This window comes from Cariama cristata, unplaced genomic scaffold (genome assembly GCF_000690535.1).
Source record: "Cariama cristata isolate BGI_N322 unplaced genomic scaffold, ASM69053v1 scaffold20213, whole genome shotgun sequence".
Classification (NCBI taxonomy): Eukaryota; Metazoa; Chordata; class Aves; order Cariamiformes; family Cariamidae; genus Cariama; species Cariama cristata.
The window spans coordinates 96828-124706 of record NW_009611043.1 but is presented as its reverse complement, the minus strand read 5'-3'; the positions used below and the strand labels follow the sequence as shown (position 1 = coordinate 124706).

General features: G+C 43.8%; 1 protein-coding gene across 1 annotated transcript in view; it reads left to right on the top strand.

Moving 5' to 3' along the window:
• Nucleotides 1–27879, top strand: part of DIS3L2 (DIS3 like 3'-5' exoribonuclease 2) — a 174585-nt gene that overhangs the window by 51874 nt on the left and 94832 nt on the right. Inside the window, 4 exon segments of the mRNA XM_009698075.1 lie at nucleotides 2437–2543; nucleotides 3718–3965; nucleotides 10616–10789; nucleotides 26638–26717. Coding sequence (XP_009696377.1) covers nucleotides 2437–2543; nucleotides 3718–3965; nucleotides 10616–10789; nucleotides 26638–26717 — 609 coding nt within the window.

The following is a 27879-nucleotide window of genomic DNA, read 5'->3' as shown; positions in this document are numbered from 1 at the left end:
GTGCATTTGCATGCATGTATGTGATACCTCCCAAGGACATCACTGTTGGCTCCTTTTTTTGACACAGAAAGCTGCTTCAGTGAAAAAATGCGAGCCACTTTTTGGAGAAGTGGGAGTTGGAAGGATAAGTGGAAAGAAGACAGTGCTAACAAGGGCATGTTCCTTGTGTGGCTCCTGGTGCTCTTATCATTCTTGCCTGCTGGAGCTTGAGTCGCTGCTGTCATTGTGCTACGCTGGGAAAATGCAGTGAATGCATCTCTTGCTTTTTTCCCTAAACATGTTTAGATCTGGTTTCTCTTCCCACCAGTATGTGCCATTCAGTGGAGGGAGTTCATTCCAGTAAAGCCCTAGGCTGGTGGCAGGTGTGCCTGAAGGCATGGCCTTTGGAAGGCAACCAACCTCCCCTTACCCTCTGCCCCTGCCAGGGTTGGTTTGTCCCAGATCGTCCTGTTCTTCATCCTAGCTGTCTTTATGGTTGGCACACCGTAAACCTATGACTGTTAACGGCTTGAAAATTTATAAGAAAATAAAATGGCTCCTTACTTTTATCTTTTGATAACTGATTGCCTGGTATGACCTATAAGTGGCAAAGACCTTAGAGGAGGTAAGCAAATGAGGTAACTTGAGTATCCCTGTTTTTTGTACTGTTTGTAATTACCTGAGCAATTTTTTTTCCCAACTTCTTTGTCACCATGAAACTCTGGGTGGCTTTATCCCTTAGTAACCCTGGTTGTGGCAAATCTGAGTTCATTTCAGTGGAAGTAAAAGAGAAATGGGTTTGCTGCTGCTTTTTTTAGGCAAGTAGATTTTTATTTAAACCCCTGAATATCTGTCCATGCTCCTCTTGGCCTTGCTAGCAAGTCAGTAAAGATAATATAAAATTAAAATCACTTAGATTCTTCTGAAAAAGATGATCTCTGGGGAGAGGCGAAGTCTTAAGAGCTTTGTATCAGAAGGCAAAGCTGGGGGTAATTAGCGGCATATGAGAACCAGAGTTTGTCGTTAGAGCGATAGCCGTCATTGTCAAACGACTGCTGGGGTAACGTGCCCTGAAGGCAAGCCAGGCCGTCCGCGGTGGCACAACCATCTGTGAACGTGCCCCCGTGGTGGTGGTGCACAGCCGTTCCCCTCGGGGCAAGCTGCAGCCCCCCGCTTCCACCTCGGCTCCCCCCGTGTGCCGGTCCCCAGTGCCTCGGCACTGCTGGGCACTGCCAGCAGCTGCGGTCTCCCCTCCCACAGCCTGGCCCTCGTCATCCGTCATGTCACCAGCAGCCTCTGTCGAGGATCCCTGCCGGACAGATGGGTGTCAGCTGGGGGCCAGGGGTCTGCGTGTCACCGCTGTTCTCCTTGAGGCTTTCTCGTGCTCGAGAGCGCCGTTGGCCTGCTGGAGCACAGTCTGCATGAAATGTTGCTTTATCTCGTGTCTTCTAAGGGAAACGGTGACAGCTACGTCCCTTGAAACTTGCAGTCAGTGCCATGATCTCTCTTTAAGAAAGCAAAATTTCTTAGAACACTCAAGGCCTGATTTTAGCACATGCGCTTGAGATGGACGTGATTGCCATACAAGTGGAACAAGGCAGCCATCTTCCATGAGCCCTCCATACAACAGCACATGGACGTTTCCATCTGAAAAACACTGTTGGAACAGTAACCACAGGCTCTAAGCAGGGATGCAGCTCAAGAAGGGACTGGTCCCAGCCTTAACCATGGCAAAGATCACTTTGGATGTTTGTAAACACTAAGTGCATTCAGTGTGCCAGCCGTCTATAGCAGATACTTCCAAACTCAGATACTTGAATATCTGAAAATTGCAAACTAGAAATTAGTTGACAGTTGATTTAAATATTATCGGTATCTTGTCAAGAGATTTCAGGGGGAGGGAGCTGTTTGTCATATATAGCAATTACTTTCATAAGACCTTTTCATAGTCCTGGTCCACAGCCGAAGAGGGTCAACTTAGTAGATATCGTTTCAATTTCAAAGATAAAGATGCATTTTATAACCTTGCATAATGTTCTTACAGGAAATTAAATGTTAAGTGAATGTATGTACTTAAAGGACTACTTATGTAATGTTAATGACTTCACCTAAGAAATGCCAGAAAATTCATGTAGTTCTTAGTATTTAATAAACAGAATGTGTTTTCCACCATTTTTTTTAGTATGGCTGGTATAGCTCTACTTGTAAAGTTGGGATTTATTTTGATTTTTTTTTGTTGTTTTTCAGCAGATCTACGTGGTGAGTGAATATATATCTGCTTTCAGTGGTAGTCTGGAGAAATAATAATTGCGTCATGCTTGGCTATTCTACTTGAGAGATGTTTTTCCTTTCAAATAAGTCTACTACATGCACCTTGTATTGTAGTTTACAGCAAAGGCCCAACACAATTTTGTCCTGGAAATGTGCTACAGTAAATGTTGTGTTTGTTTGATGCAGCAAAGGCTGTTGGGATCGGTGGTGTGCACAAAACAAAGCAAGACGATGGAACCAAGGTGGATGATCCCAGGCTCCTCCCAGATAAGTTTCTTCAAAGGACAGCCAAGGTAACTCCGTGAGCACTCCCAAAGACTGAAGGAGACCAGCCCTGGCCTCCTTGTAGTCTCCATCTGTTGATCTTTGAATCTTATTCTCCATTTCAAAGAGAGTAATTGTCCGATCTGATAAAAATCAAGTGTCTTGTTATTTTTACCAATTATCCTAGTTTAAATTCTCTTTGTTTGTTACGCAGAATTACTTAGCAAGATTCAGGAAAAAGATTGGATACTAATATGAGCGTCAGGATATCCAAAGTTGTCAGAATTAATTCTTACAGACTTTGGAAAGGCTGCTAGTGCTGTTGGTTCAAGATTTGAGTCAATCTCTGAATATTAAGAGACCAGAAAAGGACTACTGGGTCACCCTGGGTCAGGTCTCTTCCACGTCTTGTGCTTTCCCTTGCCACCTCTGATTCTGGTCCCTGTGGTGGGCTGGCTGCCCTCTGGTCTCATCCAGCGTGGCAATTCCAGCGCTCAGAATTGCACAGAGGTGCAGCTACTGAAACCTTCTGGAAGGACTCTTTTGTGTAAGCTTAGGAAATCAGCTATAATATTTCTGTTATCCAGTGATTTATTATGGTCTACAAAAATATAGCCTGGATGAACACCTCTCTGGAACAATTATTTAGTGATATTGTAATTTATTATTCTTTTCAAAGCCATCTTGTATAAAGGTAAAATAACCCCTAACTTCAGAAAGCACAGAGAGGAGGAGAGAACTGCCAAATTCCCCACAGCACATCCTTTCCTGTGGTTAGCATTGGATCCGCCAGCGGCACTGTTTTTGGACTGGCCTGTTCTGCGCTGAATGTCGAAATCAGAGGCTGAGGATACAAATGAAAGATTTTACAGGAGTTGCTTGTATGTTGTGGCTAATTCCCTGCATTTGGAAGCATCTGCTTCTTGTCTGGTTTTGTTCTGTAATCAAGAAAATTGCTGTAGAGAGCTAGCACTTGGAAGGCACTTAGCTTTTCTATAGCCATGAGCAAGATGGCAAGGAAAATACATTGTAAATAGGTACTCAGTTAAAAAATGCACACAGATGTATACACACACAGGGAAAACATGATATAGGCTTTGTGTTTTTTCCAGATATTCTGCTAAGCCTCTGTGTATCCCTATTCTGTTAAAGAAAATAATTTTCTTTGAAGGTATTAACTGTAGAAACCTTTGCCTCTTCCAGGTGGTCTATATTTTGGAAAAGAAGCATTCCCGAGCAGCTACAGGCTTCATCAAGCTTTTGGCAGACAGGAACAGTGAACTCTTCAAGAGGTGTGCCATGTTCTCACCTGTGGACCACAGAGTGCCCAGGGCCTATGTGTCCTTAGCTGATTGCCCTCCAGACTTTGTGACCAGGCCTGAGGACTATTCAAATATACTCTTCATCTGTCGCATAGTGGACTGGAAAGGAGACAGCAACTTTGCAACAGGGTATGTGGCTGCCATTAGAAGTAGAGATGACTGAGATTTCTAGTCGGAGTTCTTGATTTCACTTAATTTGATACATGCAGTAGGGACAGTTATCTGTTAACAAGGTGTTTGTCTTGTATCCCTCTGGTATTTGGTGGATAAACTGTGATGAGGCTAAGGATAGCTCATCACTAGATAATCTCATGGTTACGTAATGTTAGTTTCTTTTGGTGCTTGCTTCAGTGTGCTGGCACATCACAGCATTAATGAGCATACGGTCTTTGCTCAGAAGAGCTTGCAGTCTAGAGGGAACACACACAGGTACTTAGCCTGACCAGCACAAGCACCATGGGGTGCTGGCGGCCTTTCAGTCTTTCCTCCCTTTGTGTAAGAGTAGTACACAGTGCATAGGCATTTCACTTCTGCCAGAGGAAGAAGATCAGTAGCTGTGAGGGTCATCTTTGGTTTTTAAGCCTTTACTGATAAGAAGTAGAAAGAAGTCACAGATTTTTGTGCTTTTAAATTTGCATTGCATCAAGGAAGAATACTAGAAATGAAGATTCATTCACTCCTGAAGCAGATGAGAAGGGTGTTGCACTCTGTGCGTTTCAGGAGCACTGTAAAGCCATTGCTGTCCAGAGTTCATATTGCAAGCACTGCCATGAAGGAGGAGATTTTAAGCCAGGGCTACACAGATTGCTGGGCTGAATCCAGATTGCAAATTCATTTTGCCTCTCCACGAGGAAGACCCTGTAGTTTTCAGCATTTTCACTCTTTTCTTGGGAACAGATGCAGTGTGCTAAGATCCCACCTGGAGTGGCCACGCTGTTTCCTGTTGAGTGGTTCTCAATAAGAAATGGTGGACATTGACAAATCTATTCAGTTATCTTGGGAAAAACTGAGTAGTCCTGGTTTAGTTGGTGATCCAGAGTAGGTACCTCTGACCTATGGCATTGCTGTGGTCAAATTTTACAGGTGATGGGGATCTGGATGTAATCTGGAACTTCTCTTCCCCTTGCAAAACTGTTCTGATGGGGTAACACGGCTGAGCTACAGTGTCAGCACCATGGCTTTTGGAGTCCTCAGCTCAAACTCCTGGTAAAGCTTAAATCTTACATAAAACTTTTTTTATTTTTTAAGAGTAAGTATGTTGGCACGGTTCTATCAGCCCTAGAACTAAAAGTAAACTAAACGAAGGTCCCTGTTTCCCTGAGTTTAAGTTCATTATCAGTTGTGGCTGCATTGTGTGCCCAGTAATAGCAAGTTTCACGTGTACTCTTTGAGAGCCACAGGAGCTGTTAAGTCACTCAGTATTTCCTAGCTAAACTGCAGTGCATGAACTGAAGTGGCCTCCCTTTGAGCCCCACTTAACTAGAGGCTGGCTGTGCTGTGAACTTCACTGTGACTAAGTTTCTTATTGGCAGAGATTTTCTTTGTCTTCTTTGACTCCGACAGAGAAAAGACTGGAGGGTGATTGTACTGCTTGGCTTCTTGTCATTCAGCAGAAACGGGGGAAATTAGGAGGATAGGCTAATGTTTTTTTTTCATTGGCTAATGTGTGTGTCTTTAATATGTGCTTCTGACAACATTGCATATTCTCATCTGGCTGTTTTAGTAGTTTCCAAGATGTAAAGGGTGTTGTCAGGAAAAAAACCATCCATGATTGTCTTCATACTTAGCTGTTTCCTCTGGGACTTGGTTGAACTTCTGTAAGTGCCTTGTGGAGATGGGAGCATAAAGCCTTGGTGACCCATTTTGGTTTTAACTATAAAAGACAAGGAAACCTCTTGAAGGTCTCAAAAGTTCCTGTTTGCTTTTGGGTTGGTTTATAAGCTTGTTTGTAAGCCGTGTTGCTAGTCGTGGCCCACCTGAAGGAGAGAACAGCAGGTGATCTGCAGCTCATTGCATGGTTGGTTTTTTGAACTTTCTTGCGCACTCCTTAGTTCTGCCCACAGACTTCATGATACCCCTTTGGCAGCACCACCATGGTTTTGAAGGTGCCTGGACTAAAGAACCTGTAGGTCATCACTCTGCACCATCTGAGTCTGCTTGGAAGTACAAGGGAAACTCCCTCCATAGTTGGCAGTCATTTCCCCTGGATGCCTTGGGTGTTTCCAGGTACTCTCCGTCCTGCAGCTACTCCACCAGGCTCATCATGCACCTTCCTCAGCTTTCCTTTTCCCTTGGGAAGTTCAGTGCCAGGTTTCCAAGCACAGTCAATGGCATGGTCTGGTCTTCACAATGACCAAGTGTGACTGGAGCAGTAGGATGCCCTGGCCAAGAGTCTGGTGGTGACACTGGCCACCCAGGGTGGTCAGCTGCACAGGGGGCAACCTGACAGTCCCTGGAGGTCCCCTTGGGGAGGGGGGTCTGTTTCTGTGTTGTGATTGCCACCTGGTGGTCACCAGTGAGACACTGTCCCCTCTGAAGGCCACCCTGTCCCCCCAGCTGTGCTGGGAAGGAGCAGGGAGGAACTAATGGCTCCATGTCCCACTGGCGATGCGCTGAGTGTGTGCTGCTGTGCTCCCTCCTGTGTGTGAAGTGATTTGACCGGGGCAGTGAAATGCCATTTAACTGTACCTGCTTCAGGTAGCAGGTAAAGCAAAATAGCTCCAAAATAGTCTCCTTTTTGAGATAAATATTACAAGTACTGCCACATACGGGTATTTTCTGGGGAACCTTTTTTCAGCGTTGGAGTTCAGGGCTGTTTAGAGTATTAGTCCAGACATCTCCACACTTTTGGAGATGGATAAGGTGGAAACTTTTTGCCCCCACATATGATGATGGATGAGACTATTTAAAAAAAAAAAAGTAATAGTAAAACGTTGAATCACTGATTCCCTCTATGTTGCACAGGGCTTGTGGCTATTTCTAGCTCAGGGCCTTAGATATTGATCTGTCAAGGTGACAAGATTTGTCACGACGCTTGCAATAAAATGAAATGTTGCAGGGTGTTCTTTCACTTGGCACACTTTCCAAAGCCATCCAAGTGGCTTGAATTCCTTTCATGTCTGGCATTTTATTCTGGTTTTTTGATTCACAAATGTATTTGGTGTGGGGGGAAATGACCAGATACCTTGAGTAGCTCACTGTAAGGCTCGAGGGAAGGTCCGATCCCCGAGCAGTGTTAAGTCTGTTTGAAAAACAGCTTCGTGCAGACGGGACTGTGTTTCAGTAAAGCTGTGTTCCCTCGGCACAGCTAATCACTGTACCGCTCTGAAGCGTGGGATGGCCCCATCTATATGGGGAGCACCGTGCTGCTCGTGTGCTCCAACGGCGGGTGGGGAGGCAGCTCCGTGGCGTGGAGTGGGGCTGGACTGTGCTTCGGGTGCTGGGCATTCCCATGACACAGCTCGCTGTCTCCGTGATGCTCAGCCATGCAGCCATCTCGGCATCTCCACTGGGACCTTTGGATTTTCTCAAGGCTGTGCAGCTCTGCCTGTGAGCTCCGGGCCCTGGGCAGTGGGAGCAGCCAGGTGGCTTTCCTTGCTGTCCCCTCTCCTGCTCCTATACAAGCTTCCTCTAGGAGTGGTGACTTACTGATGTGTAGGATGTTCTCCTGCTGCTTAAAGAAACCCTCCATGTAGGATGACTGTGGACAAGTCTGCTCCAGGAGAGACTGAGTAAGGTTGGTAAGTCTCCATGGAAGTTATTTACTCCCATTTGGGAGGCTGCCCGGCTTTCCAAAGGAAGCAAGCCTTATGTAATTATACTTTGTCTTTTTGGAGAGTTCTTATCATGTAACCTTTGAACATGTTGGCCAGTTTCAGCTGAGTCTGGGGAGTGGAGAGGGCTCAAATGTTTAGAAATGGGTGGCCAAATAAATGAGATCAGTGTCACCTTGAAGGGGAAGATGGCAGCATGCATGTGGCTCTGCCCCAGGTGCACACGCATGGGAGGTCAAGCTCTGGTGCATCGGCAGCTTGGAGCAGTTCAATGAGCTTGCAGCTATGGCTGATTTGGAGAAATACCCTGTGCTGGGTGCTGCCCAACTCTCCGACCACGACACGTTCCTGTTGATGCATGCTACCACTGTGTCTGACGTCAGTCCAAGGTTATTCAAGGAATTCCAAGTAATGCTCCCCCATCAACGTCACAGAAAAGAAATGTTTACGTCTGTAACCATTATAATTTTTTTTATCTTTTAACATTAAAAAAAAACCACAAATGATACATGCAAGCCTGGGGTGTCACAGACACCGTGACTCCCTGGGAGTGAATGTCTGACTGCTGCTGGGCCCTGTGCCTGTTGTTGTTTATAAGCCTCTTGAACTATTCTTGCTACCCTTGGTGGCCGCAGAACCCCATGAGTGATTTTACAGCCTGACTGTTACTTCAGGGCCATCGGTGATCCTATATGCATTACCTTTGATCACATGCTGTCCTGTCAGATTTTGCTCTGATGCAAGTCATCATGTCTGCGTGACTGTAACATGGCCCCAATTAAAGTCAGTTGTACACTTTTTATTTCAAGGTACTTGGGAAAGGTTCCCTGGAACACTGTAAATCAAATGTTAATTACTATTAAAAAAATATTAGTCCTATATCAAACCTCTGGGTAAACCCCTTATGGTTCATAATCTAATTTCAGTAAACGGATCAAGAGAACATGGGCTTCAAGACTGAGCTGGAAAGCACTCTGGCATTCAGAAGTGCTTTCCATGACTTGTCGTGCAGACGTCCAGCCGCCCTCCTGGTGCACTTCCCAACTCTGCCCTTCCAAGAGAAGGAGTACCTAAGACCAAAGCTCTTGCCATTTCTTTTTGGTAGGGCAACATGTCCTCTCTTTTCCTCTTTTATTTTCAGTCCGACCTTGGTGGTGCTGCTGGGCTTGTGGACCCATGGGCGCGTCCTTGCTCAGTCTCCCAGCTCCGCACTAGACGTTGGAAATGAAGTGGTGATTTCTCTGGTTTATTGTTACTGCTGAGAGAGAGGGAGATAAAACTGATGCCTCATTTATTTACATTAAAATAAGGATCAGACTGGGACCCAGCTGCGGGAACAGAGAACTCAGCCTCGATGCCAAACGTGCACGTATTTCTGCCATACAGTTTGTACATAAAATTGAAACAATGAAGGGAAATATCTTTTTTCCTTGTTTTCATTTTTATTTTAAAGCTTGGCAATGTGAACTCTACAATTTACCACGCCACGAAGCACACAATCCTTTCCAGCATATTACACGATGTGACAGGTTTATTATGCAGCCCTTCCCGTTGTGAAGAGAGATAGCTTTGCTCCCATAAAGAAGATGGGCTTGCTTGTGCTGCGTAGATGGGGTTGGTTCTGTGGGTTTATGGCACATTTGAAGCCCTGAGAGCATCTTACTTGTCCAAATGACAAGTGCACTGTTTTGGCCCCAATTTAGGAAAGTAATTAGTGCCTGTTCTCACTCATTGGAATTAAAGCAGAAGGATCAATATAATGATTGTGTATTTTATGCAGTGGAAAAACACTTATTAGAGTGGCTGGGTTTGCACTGTGTTATTACCCCTCTCTTTTGTGTCATATTTTGATGGATTTGCCTTAATTTCAGTTGTAATTTTCTTGAGTCAGGAGCATTATCTCTATTGGCTGTAATATGCCATTTACCCTAATGGCAGTATATTAAAAAAGAAAAAAAAAAATTACCTCTGTGTACTGTAGAGCAATCTGGGGGTGAGAAAGGGGACAAGGGGAACCACCATGGGATATAGGTTGTCATGTGGTATTTGTAACCAGCTGGAGAGGGGAAAAAATGTCCCAGTCCCTTGGAGTTGTGGTTTGCATGCTGTGTCCAGAGCCAAACACTTGTTTGACACCAGAGCTCCTGGACAAACGCGTTACGGGGTTTGCACTGGAGCAGATGGAAATTTTCTCTAAGCATAATAGAGCAGCAGCCTCATCCACACATGTGCAGAATACTTCATCAAAGACTATTAGCATGTGGGGGACAATTTCCCTTGTCTATGACTTGTGTCTAGATCGTTGGCTCTTCTCCAGTTAGCTCCTGGTTCAGAGGCTTCTACTGAGCTAGGAAAGGAGGGACAAACTACTGGGAATGTTTAGGTCTTGGAAAGAGCCTGGAAAATGGTTGGAAAGACAATCTGTGGGCACGTCTGTGTGTGCGACTCCTGTAAGAAAGGCAGTAAGGGTTCTTCACAGAGATGCGTGTCCTTTGGGATGGAGAGTAGTGTCCTGAACTCCCTGGGAGCTGTCTTCTGCAGAGCTGTCTGGGATCTGGTGGGAATCTGTTCTCCATTTTGGGTAGTAGGGGTCAGTCACCTTTTTCAGTGGTGAGGAAAGGAAGGAGGATCTCAAGGGAACCAGCCGTGTGTAAAGCTAGAGCTGCCTATGTGGAGAGCTGTGCTTTTCTTATCCCTGTTGGATGTATTTTTTTCTAAAATTTGACACTTTCTTACCTCTGCAAAATCCTAATAATGTAAAATGTCTCCTTGAAATGAGATGCACGCAACAGCCCAGGGGACTGTCTGGCTAGGGTTTTGCATCTCCAGCAGGTATAGGTTGTGGTATCATCTGAATTCCTGCTAAGTCCTCTGCCAAAACTCAGAGAGAAGTGAGTGGGTGAAAGAGTATGTTTGGGGGCTCAGCAGCCTCTCTAGGGGTTCAGTAACAACATGACAATGGTAATTATACACTTTAAAAAGGCATCCCTGTCTTTCTTTCTGCAGGCAGTTGGCCAAAAGTCTTGGGCAGGCCGGGGAGATTGAGCCAGAAACGGAAGGAATCCTGACGGAGTATGGTGTGGATTTCTCTGACTTTTCCCCCGAAGCCCTGGAATGTCTTCCCCAGAGCCTGCCTTGGGTTATCTCACCGGGAGAGTTGGCCAAAAGAAAGGATTTAAGGTAACGACAAAAAGCGCAGTCTGACACTCCTTCTTGGGTTGGTGCAGAGTTGTGCTATTTTTTTTGCTTTCATCACACTTTGAAAAGGCACTGACTTTATTACATGTACCATATTACACATTACCTGTGCTAACATGGAAGAAAGTGCTTTTGAAAGTACTCTACAAACTCAGAAGGTCAGTTATTTGGAGAAGTATTTTGTCAGGCAAAGAGGCTTTTTCTCAAAAGAACTATTGAAAACTGAAAATTCAGTGTTTGGCACCTAATCTGAAAGCTTTATGTTTTTGTCTGGAATGTATTACGTATTTTAGTGGTAGTTTTATAGCAGAGGTTTTCTGAATGCCTGGCAGATCAAATGATCTTGGACATTGTTACTTTGAAACTTAAGCACAGGTAGAGACTGTCCTGTGTTTTCCTGTCTAGTCTCAACATTTTTCTCTGTTTTGAAGAACCAGTGTCATGTGGAGTTTATGACAGCTGTTGATCAGGTTAGCAGCTGGCAAATGTGGTCCCTCCCTGCAGCCTGGCAACTCTGTGCTGTCCACCTACCTCACATTAGCCATCCCTTCAACTTAGTGATGTTCCCACCAGCTTTTGGGAACTGCACCGTCTGTTGGGTGGCAGACACTCTGACATTGCTGGACTACCCAAAGCTAGTGAGTTTGCCATACTTCAAAGTGTCAGATTTCAGAGATGTCTTTACTAGAAAAGGTTTAAAGACAAAAGAGAAGCAATTTGTTTAGAACTTCACATTGCAATAAAGGAAGGCACAAGAAAGCAAAACATTAAATGCATTATTAAGATGATATGGTGTGTTCTACTCCCACCCTTGCTTATACTTAGGACATCCTGTCTCAATTGGCAGATTCATTGCTCTCTTGTGTATTGCTGAGGTGAAACAGCCCCATGAGCCTGATCCCTCAAGACACTGCACTGGTACAAGCACCTGCATATATGTAGCAAACTCCTCTCTCTCTTAAGTTTATCTATCTGTGTTATTGGCATGGACATCAGAAATTTGAGTGGATAAGCTGACAAACTGCAGCCATTTCTATCTGTACCTGGACTGCAGGTGTTACTTTGGACCTAATCCTGCACTGTTACCTGCAACCTCCTTACTGCTTCAGCTTTACTTGATTTCCCTTGCCATACAATGGAATGATTCAGGGGAGAATTACACTCCTGGTTGACTAGTGGTAACACTCAAATACGAGATCCAGACTGTAGACTTCCAGTAGCTTTAAAAAAAAAAAAAAAGATAATAAATGCTGCAGTTCAGAAGTCAGTAGAAAGTGCTTATTTTTATATTCTTGACTACATTTCAGTAGCATTCTCTGTTTCTTCTGACCAAGTTCTTTCAAGCAAATAAAGAGCTTGACTTGTCTCCAGTCAGACAATCAGTTTTGGAAACAAATTCCAAGTGCATTTCTTGCTTTTATTGCTGAATTATTACACTGGGACTTATCAAGGTGATAACAGTTTTGCAGTTAAGCCATTTAAATCCCTCTCTGCCCCTTCCCGACCACAGTGCACACTACAAAGTAGATTTCCTTTTGATCCTCTCAAATATAAACATTTAACAGTCAAAGTTTTTAAGACAATTATTTGAGCTTAATTTACTAATCCTTTTAATGTCAACTGCCACACCGGTGACTAACTAGTCTATGGTCTAAACGCATACGGAGATAACATGAGACCTCTAGTTATGGAAAATACAAATGAGTCTTCTTTTTTGTTCCCTCACAGTGAGAGGTTTGTCTGCCCAGAAAAAGATGAGTTTTATTAGTAAATGTAGCATGAATCGTAGCTGAGTGGAGTCCTGCAGTTGGAGACCTGGCCAGAAGAGATTCTGGTCTCACCCATCAGACCTTGAGAGAATATTCTTGATGAGTCCCAAGGTAGCTCAGCTTTAACTTGGTATTAAATACTAGCTTTCATATTGTCAGCAATAAGTGTGTTGTGGTCTGTGGTGTCATAGAAATAGCTGGTACACACTGGCCCAGGCTAGCATCCAGAGGAAGACGTCTGAACCTGGGTATCCCGTCTGGGTGCACATGGGAGTTGTGCCTTGTTTTCCAGGGGAACTCACACTGTGTTCAATGGCACCTGCCTCCGTGAGTGCCCATCTTTGCTGTACTTTATGCATGTTGAACTGTCAGGCTCCTCAGGTTATGTACAGTCACCTGACTAGACTAAACACGTATTAGAGTTGGGCTTAAAATACTTCCATCTCTAGTAAATCCTCTCCAGTTCTGTAACACAGTGCTGTAAATTTTCTAGTGTCATGCATTAAGCTTTTGGGATTTGGAAGTGAGATCTGATCAAAGTCTTGGGTTTTCAGGTGTTTCCTCTTCCTGAGATAACTTTTCCTTGTTTCCTTTCATCATGGGAAATGACTCTTTCCTCCTCAAAAGGTAACTTCTGTGTTCTGCTAACCAGTGTCCTGAGCGTGGTTGAATCTATTTACTGAGTAGAGCACGGAGGTAGAGGTTCTGCACTGGAGGCACTTGTGAGTGTGGTTTTAGATGAAAGTGAGATGATGTGTTTCACGAAGCTGCTGAGGCTGGGCAAGAGGAGGGAAGGATATTTTGTCCGTGCCATCTTGTAAATACATTCCTTGATCTTCCTGCAAGTCTTACAGTTTTACAGGAAACCTGTTCTTGCCATGCATAGTCTGTTTGGATAGCAACTGTGATCTCACCTACATAGCCTGTGCAGAATTGCTTCCAAGAGATCTTCTTTTTTTTTTCTCATTTCTTCAGTAATGGCTCACAAAGAAAGGTTTACATAATATTTTAATATTACTTAAGGCAGAAAAGATTCAAACCTCGTGGACGGCTTTGAAATCTTTTAGCTGATTTAACTCTCTACTCTGCCACTACTGCACAGTTGTGCCACGGACATCTGCTTTCTACTTGCATGAGTTTATCTATTTGTAAAATTAAGCAAGTATTTCACAGGCACTCCGAGCTTACTTGTTTGTAAAGAGCACCAAAAACTTCTAATGAAAAGTACTAGGGAAGTAATAGGTGTTGGCATTGCATACTGCAGTTGTATTTTATAGAGAACATGAAGTTTCATAAAGTATCAGAATAGCGTCGTTGAGGAAACTTCCCTTCCAGAGACTTTAAATGTGATAATACAGATAGGACCAGAGTTCTCATTTTATTATTCAGGTTGACTGGAATTGGTATTTTTTCATTAGAAGTTTGAGAAGTGTTTGGTTTCTGCTTTCAGAGAAACTTTGGAGGATTAACGTCATAGAGATAAATTTTGATGGGTGCAGAGTTTCAACCATTTTCTGGTCTTTTCCAGAGTTTCAACATGTAATTTTCATTTCCTTGTTTGCTTTGCTTTGCACTTAGTGTTTCAGTGGTATGGGACAAAATATAGCCCGTGAACAGAAGAAGGGGTCAGCGCAAAGGAGGAAATGCAAATTTCAGAGATGGGTGCAGGAGACGGGGGCAGCAGGAGGAGGCCATTTGAAGAGGTGTAGCCAGGAATCTAAGAAACCCAAGAGCTATTTCTAAGACTCATTCTAAATGTTTCTAGTTTCATTCATATCTTTTTGTTTCCTTTACTGCTTAACTGGGACAAGAAACTAAAGCCAGGAAAGTCCGATCATAGTGGGAAACAAAAACCTAAATATTGGAGAGAGAAAAAAGGCCGTTCTTTGCAAAGCAGTTCTGCCTTTTGCTTGTCTCCCATTGTTGGTGTTACTGTGGAAAATGTATAACATCACTCTTTTGGAAAGCGTTAGAACCTGTTCAAGTAGAGATGGTTTATATAGTCTAACATGGAAGAAATTGAGGATATCTATTTCTTTACCATTTGCCTAATAATAAGTGAGCCTGTTGACCTCCGCTGGACTATTACAAATGTGAAACTTGGCACTCAAAATTGCTTGCTCTAAATTTTCCAGTTGCTTTCTCTTTTTCCATTTGATGTCATCCTGCCAACTAGTGATTTTATTATTATAAACAGGACATTGTATTCACTTTTAAGAAGAAATATGAAGCTGAAGGTAAAATTACAAACTGCAGTTTCTCAGCTGGCAAAATACAAAACAATGAGCTAAAAATACTGAGCAGAGAAAGGGTGCTGTGGCAAGAAACTCTGAAATATCTACAAGATGGATGTGGTCTGAGGAGCAGAAATGACTGACTTCAAGTGAGCAGCTCTGAATTCCTGAGAATCACCAAATGGTTGAGGTTGGAAGGCACCTCTGGAGATCATCTACTTCCACCCCCTTTCTCAGAGGAGGGTCAACTAGAGCAGGCTGCTCAGGGCTGTGCACATTTGGGGTTTGGGTATCCAAAGATGGAGATTCCACAACCCCTCTGAGGGACGTGTTCTGGAGTTCAATCGCCCTTAGAGTAAAAAGATGGATGTTTTTTACCTTTAAATGAAATCTCCTGTATTTTGTGCCTATTGCCTCTTGACCTGTTGCTGGATACCACTGAGAAGAGTCTGGTTCTGTCGTCTTTACTCCCTACCATCAGGTATATTTTCACAGCGATAGGATCTCCCTGCCTGAACCTTCTCTTCTTGAAGGTGAACAACCCCAGCTCTCAGCCTCTCCTTGTAGATCGGATACTCCAATTCCTTAATCATCATCTAGGCCCTTCAGCAAACTTGCATCAGTGTGTTGATGTCTTCCTGGTACTGGGGAGTGCAGAACTGGACACAGCAGTCCAGCTGTGGTCTCACCAGTGTCAAGTAGAGGGGAAGGACTGAAGGACTGCATCTCTTGACTTGCTGGCAACACTTTTCTTAATACAGCCCAGGAGACTGTTGGCTGACTTTGCTACAATGGCATGTTGTTGGTTCATGTTCAACTTGTCCATCAGGACCCCAGGTCCTTTTCTGCCAAGCTGCTTTCCAGCTGGTTGATCCCCAGTCTGTACTGGTGCACGGAGTTATTCCTCCCCCATGCATGACTTCACTTTTCCCTTTGAGCTTCATGAGATTCCCATCAGCCCATTTCTCTGCTGAGGTGCCTCTGAATGGCAGCGTACTGTCCACTCCTCCCACGAGGCTGGAAGGCCTGGAGAGCATCAGACTGTGGGACAGCAAGGATCCACTGCATTGGCAGGAGGCAATTAGTGCTCACTTGTTTCCCTTGCAGGGCAGAGTTGATGAACTTTGCTCTTGCAGGCAAAGAGCTCTAATGCAGCAAAGCTTTCAGTTAAAATTTGCATCTTGGTATTTCAGCGTGTGACCTCAATTGCAACTGACCTAAAGCTATCCAAGTTATTGAAGGCTAAATTGTAATTTTGGCTGCCTATTCAGAAACGTTGATAAGGGAGGAAGACTGGAGGTGCTCTGCTTCGTCTTTGTGTCTGCTGTGGAGGGAAGCTCTGTAACACTGTTTGTAATGAGAAAGCACCGGCAGCAGGACAGTACCTGCACTGCAGTTCTGCCTACTATTTATTTCCTTCTTCAGGAGTGTTACAGCTGGTAACAGGGATCAGCAGTGTTTATAGTAAAGGTTTGACAGCATGCTCTTTGCTGTAGATGTCCAAGGAGATTATTGGCTGATAAAATTAGAGGTGATGGTAAAAATGGCAGCCTTGAGCTGTGCAACGGGTATTGGAGGAGAGCAGTCAGCCTCTGAAACAGATGTCTTTTCAAGGCAGGTGGATGACTTTAGTTAAAAATGAGTGCAAGTCAGATAAAACATCATTAAACGGCTTGTTTCCTGGAGATTTTCCACTACAAAAAGCTAGTGTTAAGTAGAGCACGACTTACTCAGCTATAATAGGATATGTAAAAATGCTCTGGTTTCTGATGGAAACTGAGAAATGACTTGTTTAGCAAATGTATAAGCAACATTGCTTACAGACCTGACTGTTATCTTGGCGTGGAGTGGAGACACAAACAGGGCCAGATTATGATCTCTGCCCTCTCACTGAGCTGTTCTGTGACTAATTTAATGTTCTCCATAGACAGATACAAGGCATACAAAGGATTACTCAGTGGTGTCTAAGGATATCAGATCTAGTCCCTCTCTAACAGGATTGATTCCAGAAGATGGTGATGATGGCTGTACCTGCTCTGGGTGCTTCTGCCGTGCAGGCAGTCTGGGGAATGGTACCCTTCCTGGATCAGTGAGGAGAGCTTGCATTAGCTCCATCCTCACCTGTTAGCCGAGTAAGTAAAACTCTCAATAAATATGGTGCTGCTGTCAGAGTGATGTGATTCAGCTCCTTGCTTCTGGTTGGCTTCTTTGCATCCTCCTCTCTGTTTTCATAACATTTTCTACTACACTATAGCTACAGCAGTTGTGGTGACACTGTTTTGTACAAAATGATGCATGGTCTTTGCTCTCAGATGCTGTTGTTACCAGTGGCTGGTGTACATAGACACACTGGCAACTTCACTGGTGTTTTTCCTTACAGAAGGGTGCACGTGGTCATTGGAAGTGCAGCTTCAAGCAGAATCGGATGACAGGATTATTGCATTCTGATCTTGTAGACCATCAAAACTAAGCTTGCTTAGTTAAGAATCTGTTTAGTTGTAGAAAACAGTAATAACTTTTGCGACTAGATTGTTATACATACAGTCTTGTTGCTGCCTGGCTGCGTATTTTATGGAGAGAAATGGAGAGAATAACAGAGGAAGATGAGGATAAAATCTTAAATCAGTTTGAGAACGTGTCCATTCTTACTGGTTTCCACTGGATCACAAGGTGGGCTTTTGATGAGCAGAAGAAAGTGCCCTGTCCTCTCATGTTTATATATGTTAAGTGCCCCAGTTCAGGTGTGCCAAATACCGCTGCTTTCCTTGATATCATGGTGCTTTGCTGCTGCCCTTCTCTTGCTACAGGTCAGGTAGCACAAAGGTAGATAGGAGATGAAGGATCCAAGTCCTGTTGTCAACCCAGATGTCTATCTCTCATACTGTTGATGAAGAAACCCAGAACTTCTTCAGCAGGTGAGGCAGTGTGTCCCTGCTGTGGTATTTCAGGACTAATCACTGGTCACTAGGATAGGCTGGTCATTACAAGGAACAACATTTTCCTCGTGGCTCCATTCTGATGGAGTGGTCTGAAGCATGCTTTGACCTGTTCATCTGCCCTGAAGTTTTTGGGTGATTGGATCCTTGTTCCCAGGCTATTCTCAGATCCTCACTCTCTAAAAAGTAAAAGAAAAAATCGTAATACAGATGGCACACATGCAGGTATATGAGGCAGGGCTGTACTGGAGGTATCACAGCATGGATTTAGAAGTGGGGCAGTCCAGAAAGACTAACAAAAATATTCTGGGAGATGATGGATTGATTTACAAAAAAGGATTAACTGTTCGATGTATATTTGCCAACACTGAAACTAGAAGTTTGTGAAAGACGTAGTAGTTGATAGGTAAAATATGTGGACCAAAATGAAAAAATGGGAATCATTTAAGGTGGTGGAGGATAGAAAGGGGTGTTATGAGGACAAGTAAGGTAAAACAAAGAGGAAACCCTTCCTGTCCAACCTAAAATAGATTGTAGCTTAGACTGCTAAAGAAAGTATTGGAAACTCCATATACTAAAGATGCTTAATACTATACTGGAGAAAGTCCTTGCAAATGTATTGTCATAAGTAGTTTGGCTGTGACCTATGGGGGTTGGATGACCTAATGTCTCTTCCATTTCTAGCTCTGTGCATCTATGATTAAAGTAGTTTATATAATGCAAGTGCATTTTCAATTACACTCCACCTTCTTGCGTGGGATAGTGGTGATGCAGAGACCTCATTATATTTGTGGCACAATTACAGCATGACTTGTAGGAAATACTGCTGGTACTCGGTCTCTGATCTTGTTTATATATAAGTTGGCTTTTCAAGCCATTTAGGCATGTTACAAGACTGCAGTGCTCTTTTTTCCATCTACCCCCTTACTTGGGGGCCATAAATATATAGAAGGAATAATTGATTCTGGTTCAACAGTCCAGTGAGCAGTCCTTGGTGAAAATGTAAATGTTTATTGTTGTAGATGTGTAACACATCAGGAGTCATTGTCAGCTGCTCTCTTGGACTAAGAACTGTTTTCTGAACCAGAACAGGACATTAGCTAAAACATAAACACAGAGAAATTAAAAAGAACTGTACTGACTTGATGTAGAAAGTTGAGTTTTCAATGCATTTTATGTTATGCTGGATTTTTGTGAGGCTTATAACAATTAGTGTTTGGAGGGGGCAGTTTTTGCTTCCAAATATTTTATAATCTGGATTCATTTTGAAATTTATGCACAATACAAAAAGAGTTTTGTGATGTGTCAAGTATCTTTGTCAGTTTGTTACAGGGCATTCAGAGTGCCATCAGAGATTTGTCAGGGTACTTCTGTTGCAGGCATGTTTTTAAAATATATTCCTTTTAAGAATCTGTCTTGGAAGCAGCCACTCTGGGGTTTTAACTAAAATCTGCCAGTGTCAAGTGTGACAAATGTGGTAGACACTACACGTAATAGATGACTTTAGGAGTGGGATGTTGAAGTCTCTGAAATGTTCAGGCACTGATTGTTCTCTGAAATTTCTCTCGGAGAAAGAGTACTTCATCCCCATTTGAGTGGTGAACATCAGTGGAATTGGTCCCATGTTTACTGGCACTTTATAACAAACCTGTGCAGACACCGTGGTCGAGCTGGGTTTACTTGTGATTGAAGAACGAGATTGATTTTTGTGGTTGCCATAACAATTGGACTGTTGTGTGAAAAAATGTTAGTAGCGTTCACTGGACTGAGTTGACAGCTCTAGGATGCCCATTCCCAAATTAAAACAACTGTTTCCAGCTCTGAGAAATTATGTCTGTTTAACTTTTGCAAGATGGAGCTCAGCAGGGTCTTAGAAATGACCTGAAGAGCTTAAAGATTCTAAAAGTGCCTTTGCTGTGCTTAATTTTAAAATGCCAGCTTTGAGCTGGAGTTAATAAGGGTAAACCAGGAGGCTGAGCTTTCACTCCCACCAGGCTATTGTGTGTACTCACAAAGTGGAGAGAACAGGACAATCTGAGGAGTCCCTAGAAGAATGTAAATGCATTGCAAGTGTCTAGACATGCAGTCACTCGTACTGTAAATGTCTTAGCACTGACATACTCAAGTTTGAAGAAGGCTTGCACTACCTAAACTTTAATAAACAAAATGACGGTCATTACTGTCTCACCTCCAGCTGCAGCAGCCTGGCCTTTGGAAATAGGCTAAAGCTTCTGCAAAAGGTTTAGCTTGGTGCTTCAGGAGCTGTTGGATGACTGGAGGGACTGTGGCCTGTGAGCACCGAGCCTGGGGCAAGGCAGGATGGTCAGCGTGTGGATAGCCACTGAGCTGCTTGAGTCTTCAGTCGTGCAGTGTTTGTGTGCTGGGAATTCACAGGAAGCAGGTTTTGGCCACATTTTCCAGGCTAGTGGGTGCTGTGGCTTCTGGTGTGTTCTTTGTTCTCTTCTGTAGTTGTTTTGGATGTGTTGGTTTTCATGAACGACTGGTAAACATTGCAAGAGTCTGCTTCAGTCTGAAAGTTGCCCTTGGGAGAGAGTCGGGATGGGGAGATGAATAAGGTAATTGGGGTCAGGCACCTTAATTCTATCAGCTTCCTGAGAAGGGGGAGTGGAGAGGGAGGTGCTGATCTCTCCTCCCTGGAATCCAGTGATAGGACACATTGGAATGGTTCAAAGCTGCACTAAGGCAAATTTAGACTGGACATTAGGAAGCATTTCTTTACCGAGAGGGCGGTCAAGCACTGGAACAGGCTTCCTAGGCAGGTGGTTGATGCCCCAAGTCTGTCAGTGTTAAGAGGTATTTAGACAATGCCCTTAATAACATGCTTTAACTTGTTCAGCCCTGAACAGGTCAGGCAGTTGGACTAGATGCTCGTTGTTGGTCCCTTCCAACTGAAATAGTCTATTCCATTCTGTTCTGTTCTATTCTTATCTAAGACCCTGTGTCTGGGTTTCCTGTTGGGAGACCTTTGGCGGTTCCCTGCTCAACCCCTTCCTTAGGTGCTCTGGTTTGCTTGCAGAGGTGCCCAGCTCTCCTCTTCTCTCTCGTGAGACTTGGCAGTCTAAATTCTGCCCATGACCTCAACCCTGAGCAGTCCAGGTTCAGGCAAATGGCAAAGTTGGAGCTTCAGTCTGAGTGACTTGAGCTGGTGGTGGCTGCAGCTGGGGCCAGGAGGGGTGGTGATCTGCGGCACACAGGAGTGTGGACACAGTTAGGCTGCCGAGCTGACTTGTGCTGGTGGTGCCTGGGATGTCCTTCCTCCATCCTCTGCTTTCCCAGGTTCCTGAATAGCTGGTTCATACTTGCTTCTTTAGGACTCTGCCTCCTGCAAGTGTTCACTTCAGCTGGTAAGGACAACATCTTGCTTCATCCAGAGTTTTCTGATGCTCTAGTGGGTACATGCAGTTCTCTGAACTGTTCCTTCACGGTTGTTGGCATTTGTTAGAGTGGTGAAAATCTGGGCTCCGTGACTCCACTGGCAAGCTGACTCATCTGTGTGCTGCTGGCTGGGAAGGCCATCCAGTTGTGTTAGGAGGATCTGCATGGCTGCAGGGTGCTGCTTTGTCCACTGTGTACAAATTGGTGCTTTTCTCCGTTAGCAGCACCAAGCTGCTTTTACAGCAAATCACACTGGTAACACCTAAACTTTGCCCAACAACTGGCCATGCCAGAAATCTTGCCTGTAATACAGTCTGAGCCCATGGCTTACAAATGCAGTGAGTGCTTCATCTTGATCCAAGTAGCCTTCCACTTGAGTGGAGATGGAGCCCTGACCACTGGGACTTGTAATCTGCTTGTGGTGTAGGTGTTTATGTTTTATGGCTAAACTGATTGATATGTTGAATTCTGAACAGTTTAGCTGGCAAAAGTTGATATATTGTACCAAACCTTGCAGCACCAACTGTACAGTATTTTCTCTGCTGATTCTTGCGATACCTTTGCGTAGACGTACGTATTTGCACAAAGAAAAACAAACTGCTGTTGCAGTCCTGTGATCTGTGAATGTTTTAATTACCATGACGGTAATTCCAGCTCACCAACAGACTACTTATCTTACCTCTACCACTGCACTAACCATTTATTTTAGGTCCTGTTAAAGGTAAAAAGACTAACTGCTCTGCAGGTATGCTTGACCACTTATAATTAGTCTTCCTTAAGTTGTGCAAAGAGAAACTGCACTTAATTGGCTTTCCTTAAATTAGGATTGATATACCAGCCTGTATATGTTGACGCTGTCGTTACTGTCTAATAAACTAAGTGCTCTATTCTGCAATTTTTTTTCCCAGGTGGTTGATTTGCAAGATGGGAGACAGGGCCAGCATGCGAGCTTTGGCTTTGGCGGTGCTCTTGTCACTGCCTCGAGGCTGGAAGTGGCTGGGTCAGTGCTCCCGGGTGCTACCTGGGGCTGGCAGGGTCTGGGCGGTCTGTGTGGCACGTGCTTTCCTGAGTCTTGCTTGCAGGTCCACCACGCTTAGTGCAAGCTGTTCCCCTGATCCTCCAAAACTCTTGCAGGTGTTGCCTTACTCTGGTGCACAAAACCTCTGACCATGAGGAGGAGGGAGAAAAGATTTTATTCTTCCATCAACAGAAACTCCATGCCAGAGCAAGTCCACCTCTGCAAATCTGCATTAAACATATATTTTGGACGAAGAGGCTGCTGTAAAAAGTGGAAGTTTCCACACTGAAATGTTTGTTTTCGATCAGTGCTGGGGGTTTCTTAAAGGCACATGTTTATCTCTGGTCCTTTCCAACTTGAAGACCAGAAAATCTCTTAAGTCTGTGTGTGTGTCTATCTCCTAAACCATTTTCCTTTAACTAACCAAGTTGTGTGTATGTTGGAATGAGTGTACTTGGAACATCTCATTACTTCTACAAAGTATGTTTTGACAATTTGAAATGAATAAAACAGATTTTTATTAGGTGTAATGACAATGAGAGATGGCTCCTTTGGGGCTTTTAAGGAAGAGGGAGAGGGGCATGATCAAGCTCCTTAACCCATAAGGTCACCTTGGCGGCCCTCCAGTAACTGCAGACGGCTGCCAATTTGTATTTACCTGTGGTCGGTGCAAATTTGCATGAATGTAACTGGGCTATTTGCTTGTTCTTAAGCAACATCTTTGTTAGCAGGTGCATAAAAAGTGCTATTGCCTTGAACTTTAGACATACAACTCACTGCAGGTTGGTTTTGTTATTGATCACGGTCAGAAATGTGGTCTGATCTCTCTGAGATCCCTTGTGCCACAGCCTTTGGGGTATTGTACAGCCAGACACTATGGTCAGGGGAGGAATTTGAACGGCTCCTTCCTCTTCACAGGGTGGACTTGCCACATAACTGGGAGCAATGTTATTTCTTCACCCAGATGGTTTTTGTCAGCTGCCTCCAGGGTCCTCCCTGGGGGTCTGTACAGGAGTGACTGGTGTAGGTGCCAAGGGAGGGGACAGCTTGCTGAGCAGCGGCACCCAGCCTTTCCTCCTCTTGCTTTTCATTGCCTTGCACCGATTCTCTCTGGAACGAGAGGCGTCTCTCTGCAACATGCTGGAGATAAAATGTGATACAGTAGGGCTGGAGGAAAAGTGGAAGGAGATAGCTGAGAACATGCCTTCCTCAGAGACCTTGCCCTGGAGGAGCACGTGTGCGGGTTGCTGCGCTCGGGCTCAGTGCTGCAGTCCCATCACTTGATGGATTGTTTTCTTTCCCACATGCCAGCCCCGGTTCCTATAGCCATCTGAAACTTCTCCAGAAATAAAAACTGAAAACCAGAAATATAATTCATCACACTTAATAATGCAGTTACTGGTGAGCGGAATTCGCTTAGAAAACTTCAACAAGGTGTACTCCTGTGTGCCAAGATTATCTCACTGCTATAAACTTTGAGCTCTGCTTGCAGATCGACTTCTCTTGTCCCATTGACTACCTGGCCATTGGCTCTGCAACACTTCTGCACAGTCCTTATGCCAGGGAGTATCATTCCGTGTGTTACTTGTTCAGTGACTTTCTTACCTCACCTTGCAGTCTGTGCCCAGAATAAACTGCCTGTGACAAGCTACAAGTTCAAGTCCCTTGAGTAGTTTTAAAAGAGAAGCAGATCTGAGCCTGGTGGTAAAACATATCCCAGCTGTGCTGCATGTAGAAATGCTGGTGAGAAATGCTAAATCAGTATTTGTCTGGACGCCTCTTCAGCTTTGCATCTGTGAGTTTAAGTATCTCAGATGGCGAGCTGTGTCTGTGCCTGCAGTTTGTATGCTGAGAGGCTGCTCAGAGCCCGGCCAGCGCATCCCGACAGGCAGCAGGCTGTGCAGGAACCCCTGCCCAGGGAGGCTGGGGCTGCCCTGCCGGCCCCACAGGTTCGGGCTCTCTGAACTGGGGCCACCGCTGACCTCTGTAGTAGATTTGGCTGGCCAAATGCATCTCAGCAAAGCAGCCCCTTAGGTCCTACCATTGTATAAATGTGTTCAGATTTTGGCACCCGTGTATTTATGCTCGCTTCTTTCCAGGGCAGGCTGCAAATATGCACTTTGTTGAAACCAATCTGCTAATTTTTGAACTGCCTGGAGCTACTATTCGCAATGGGTGGCAGATGCTTGTGGTTGCAGGCCCTGAACATCTGGGATAAGCTCTAGTCCCCTGACACAGGAACCCATGTTCTCTTTGAAGAAGCTCTTAAGCCTTTTTCTTGCTCACTTGTCAGATAGCAAGCCATTAGTATCCATTCAGTGCCGTTTGCTCTTTTAAATGAAGTAACTTAAAGGGATATTTACTAGTTGTGGCTGGAGGGGGACTCGCAGTGCCCTGATGCTGTTGCCTTTATACCCTGTGCATTTGTGGGACCTGGTGTAGCAATACCTGCAGGTTGGCAGACGTACCTGCCCCCGTACTGGTTATAGTATAGGTGTCTGTGTATCTGCGTACACATGGCTCCCTAAAGAAAGTTGTACGATACCTTGGAGTGGAGGTATCCTGAAATTCGATCCTTAGGTGGAATTTTAAGGAATATATATTTATGGAAGTAAGGTTGCTTGCAAGCCTTTAAAAATCGATTGATTCCCAGTGCTGGATAGCCAGGCAGCCACAGATCGAAGTCCCGGTGTAGTTGAAAAGAGTTTATATCTTTCAATGTCACAGTCTCTAATTTGTTTAGATGCATGCGAAGGATCAGAAACTAATGTGCATCTGGGGATTAAGGCAGCTTTGCTATCCAATCTGAAAACTAGCATATTCTAAAAGATTTTCAAAGTCTCAGAAGGCAGTGAAGTACTTTACTGATTTTTATGTCTTTGAAAATCTCTATTTAGTGTGCCTGGTGGAATTATATAAATACATGCTGCCGGCTGTCTGACACCAACAGATACCACCCAGAGCATTTAAGTACTGAAGTGGTAGGCCTGCGAAGATAGAGATGTTACTCTTGCTGTGTGAGCATCCATGCAAAAAGACTAAGACTTGCTAATTCCACGTGACACTTGCTCCTTTAAAAGTTTGCTGTAATTTTTCCCCTCCCACTTCTCCTACCCCAGGAGTATACCAATGGTTATGCTGTAAGAAAAATAATATGTGTTTTCATTATACATCTCTAGAAGGGAGTTGCCATCATGTTATGAGTTTTTCTGAGACAAAGAGGAAAAAAAGAAAAGAAGCAGTCTGGTCTCTTCCTTGGCAGCATCAGCCTATACCATTGTGCTTGGGGATCTTTCAACTAGGGAGGAGCCGAACTTATTCTAAAGGTTAAGATAAAAGGAAAATAAACCAGCAAACTCGTTCCTTTACTGTTTTCACTGCTCTTCAGCTCCAGTCCCACATTCCACATACTGCTTGGGTGAACCCTGCTGTAGTCCAGGGGCCCAGGCAAGAAGTTGCTGTAGAGCAGCCCAGGATGAAGGGAGACCCTGAAGCAGGAGTTTAGGAAGCTTTATTTGTTGAGAGCTTCAGGTTTTGGGTTTTGCTGATGCCAGGCTCTGCTCTATTAAATGTGATGATTCCTGAGTGAGGTGCTCTATTTTGTCTCATCTACGTGGCCCCAGACCATATCTGTGATCCATCTTGGTATGTTCCCAGTGTTCCTGCCACCCACCACTATGGGACATACATATGTGAGCCTTCCAGCAGGGCTGCATATTCCAGGTACCACCTAGTACAGCATATGTGAAAGGGCGTTCAGCTCTTCCTAAGCACTAAGTTGATTTGCTAGATCTAATTAGCTGATTTGGAACTCTTTCTTTCTATAACTTTCGTAGCGTTTCTGATTGGACCTGCTTTTCTCCTTCGTGCATAATAGGCAATGTAGGTACTGTAAAGTACTGCACCTCTTGGGTGTCTTTACTGAGACCAAAACTCTCACTCAATTTTATTATCATTCAGCTTGGTTTGTAAATGTTTCACTGCCTCTGTTCTGTGCTAGCTGTGCTCGTGGAGTTTCAGATGCTGCGATATCTACTCTTATGCATGGGGATGGGGGTTATTTGTGTTCCATTTAGCTTTGCAATTAGGAACAATCTATTTTTACTCTAGCTGCAAGGCATCAAGACTTCTTCCTGCTTGTTTCTTTGGAGTGAACTTGATCGGCTAAATTGGTTAGTTTTTCTGGAGGAAAATCAGTAACAAAATGAAAGCTGTTAAGAGCAAGCAGTTAAACCAAAAAGAAAAATTCAACAACAACAAAAAAAACCCAAAGGAGATTCATTTGTCTAAAACATATATTTATTTTTTTTTTATATTAGATTTAGACTTTCAGATTAGATTGGAAGACGTTTCAACAGACAGAGTCTTCTGAAAGCATGGTTGTTGTTGTCTGGATGTATCTGATGGTCTCTGTGTTTTGATACCTTCTTCATGACTGGAAGATAAATTTTGCTTTTCTTCTTTTTTCCTTGGATAGGAAAGAATGCATTTTCACCATCGACCCGTCAACTGCCAAAGATCTTGATGATGCTTTGTCCTGTAAACAACTCCCTGACGGTATGAGATATATTTTACGAAATACTTCTCAGTGTTTATATTCAGCCGTTGATACGTTCGTATATATAATTTGTCATGAAGTATTCTTTACCAAATATGAGTAGACTAATAAACTAGTTTTTCTCTTGTTGTTTTAATTGCCTGTTTTCAGAAATCTTAGAGCAGATATCTTCAAGCTGCATTCTGAAGTAGTCTTGGTGTCAGGAAATGCAGAACCGTAACGTTTTGCATAATCAGAGCTGTAATTTGGTTTGAGCAGATCTCAGCTGTCTCCTGTCATTACAGGAGTTACAGCTGAATAGCTAATATGCCACTCTTGCAGACTGAAGTCTTGTGAAACTTTGATCTTGAATACGCAGTCCCTGGGTAAAGGAATCCAGTTTTTTGAAGGTCACTGGCTGAATTGCTTTTTGGTGTTTATGGGATGCTGGGAATTGTCAGATGAGCAGAGTCTGCCTTATAAGTTGCGTTATTCTTCTCATTGCCTTTTAAGCTTTCTGTTCTGCCTTATTTGTACTTTTACTATGCTGTAAGCCAACAGAACAGAAAGTAAAGCTCCAGAAGCCAAATCTTGATGATTCTGACTTAAGGAACTTCCCTCTTGTAAGCTTACTTTGCGATCCAAGTTCTGCTCATTTAGTGTGATGAGATCCAGTAACAGGCTTGGTTAGAAATATTGCATGGTTTGATTAGCTTATCCACCACTAGTAAAGAAGATAAAGTGATTTTTTGTGTGTGTGTTTAGTTTTTCTTGCTCTTGTTAATCATCACGATATGATGATATCAAAGACATCATTCCGTTTTTTTGGATTGATTTCATTCTGTGCAATGTGGCCAATGAATTGTCATGTCATTTAGACCCAGGTACAGAATAGTATTACAGGGCTATAAAACTGATAAAAAAAATCAGAGATGAAAGAGAATTTGAGGCCAATAAAATTAATTATCCTGTACAACAGCAGTTTTGAGGCAAGATTAAGGAAAAATTGCTATTCTATTTCACAGAAAATTTAAACAGTCTTCTTGAGAGATCGTAAGCTGAACTCTGTTCTCCCTCTTTCCACTTTGTCATCTGAATTACTGTAGAGTTATGACAGTGTTGTGATCCCACAGCCCCTCAGATCAAAGGTCATCTTTGACTTCTGAGCTTTTACTGCTTGCA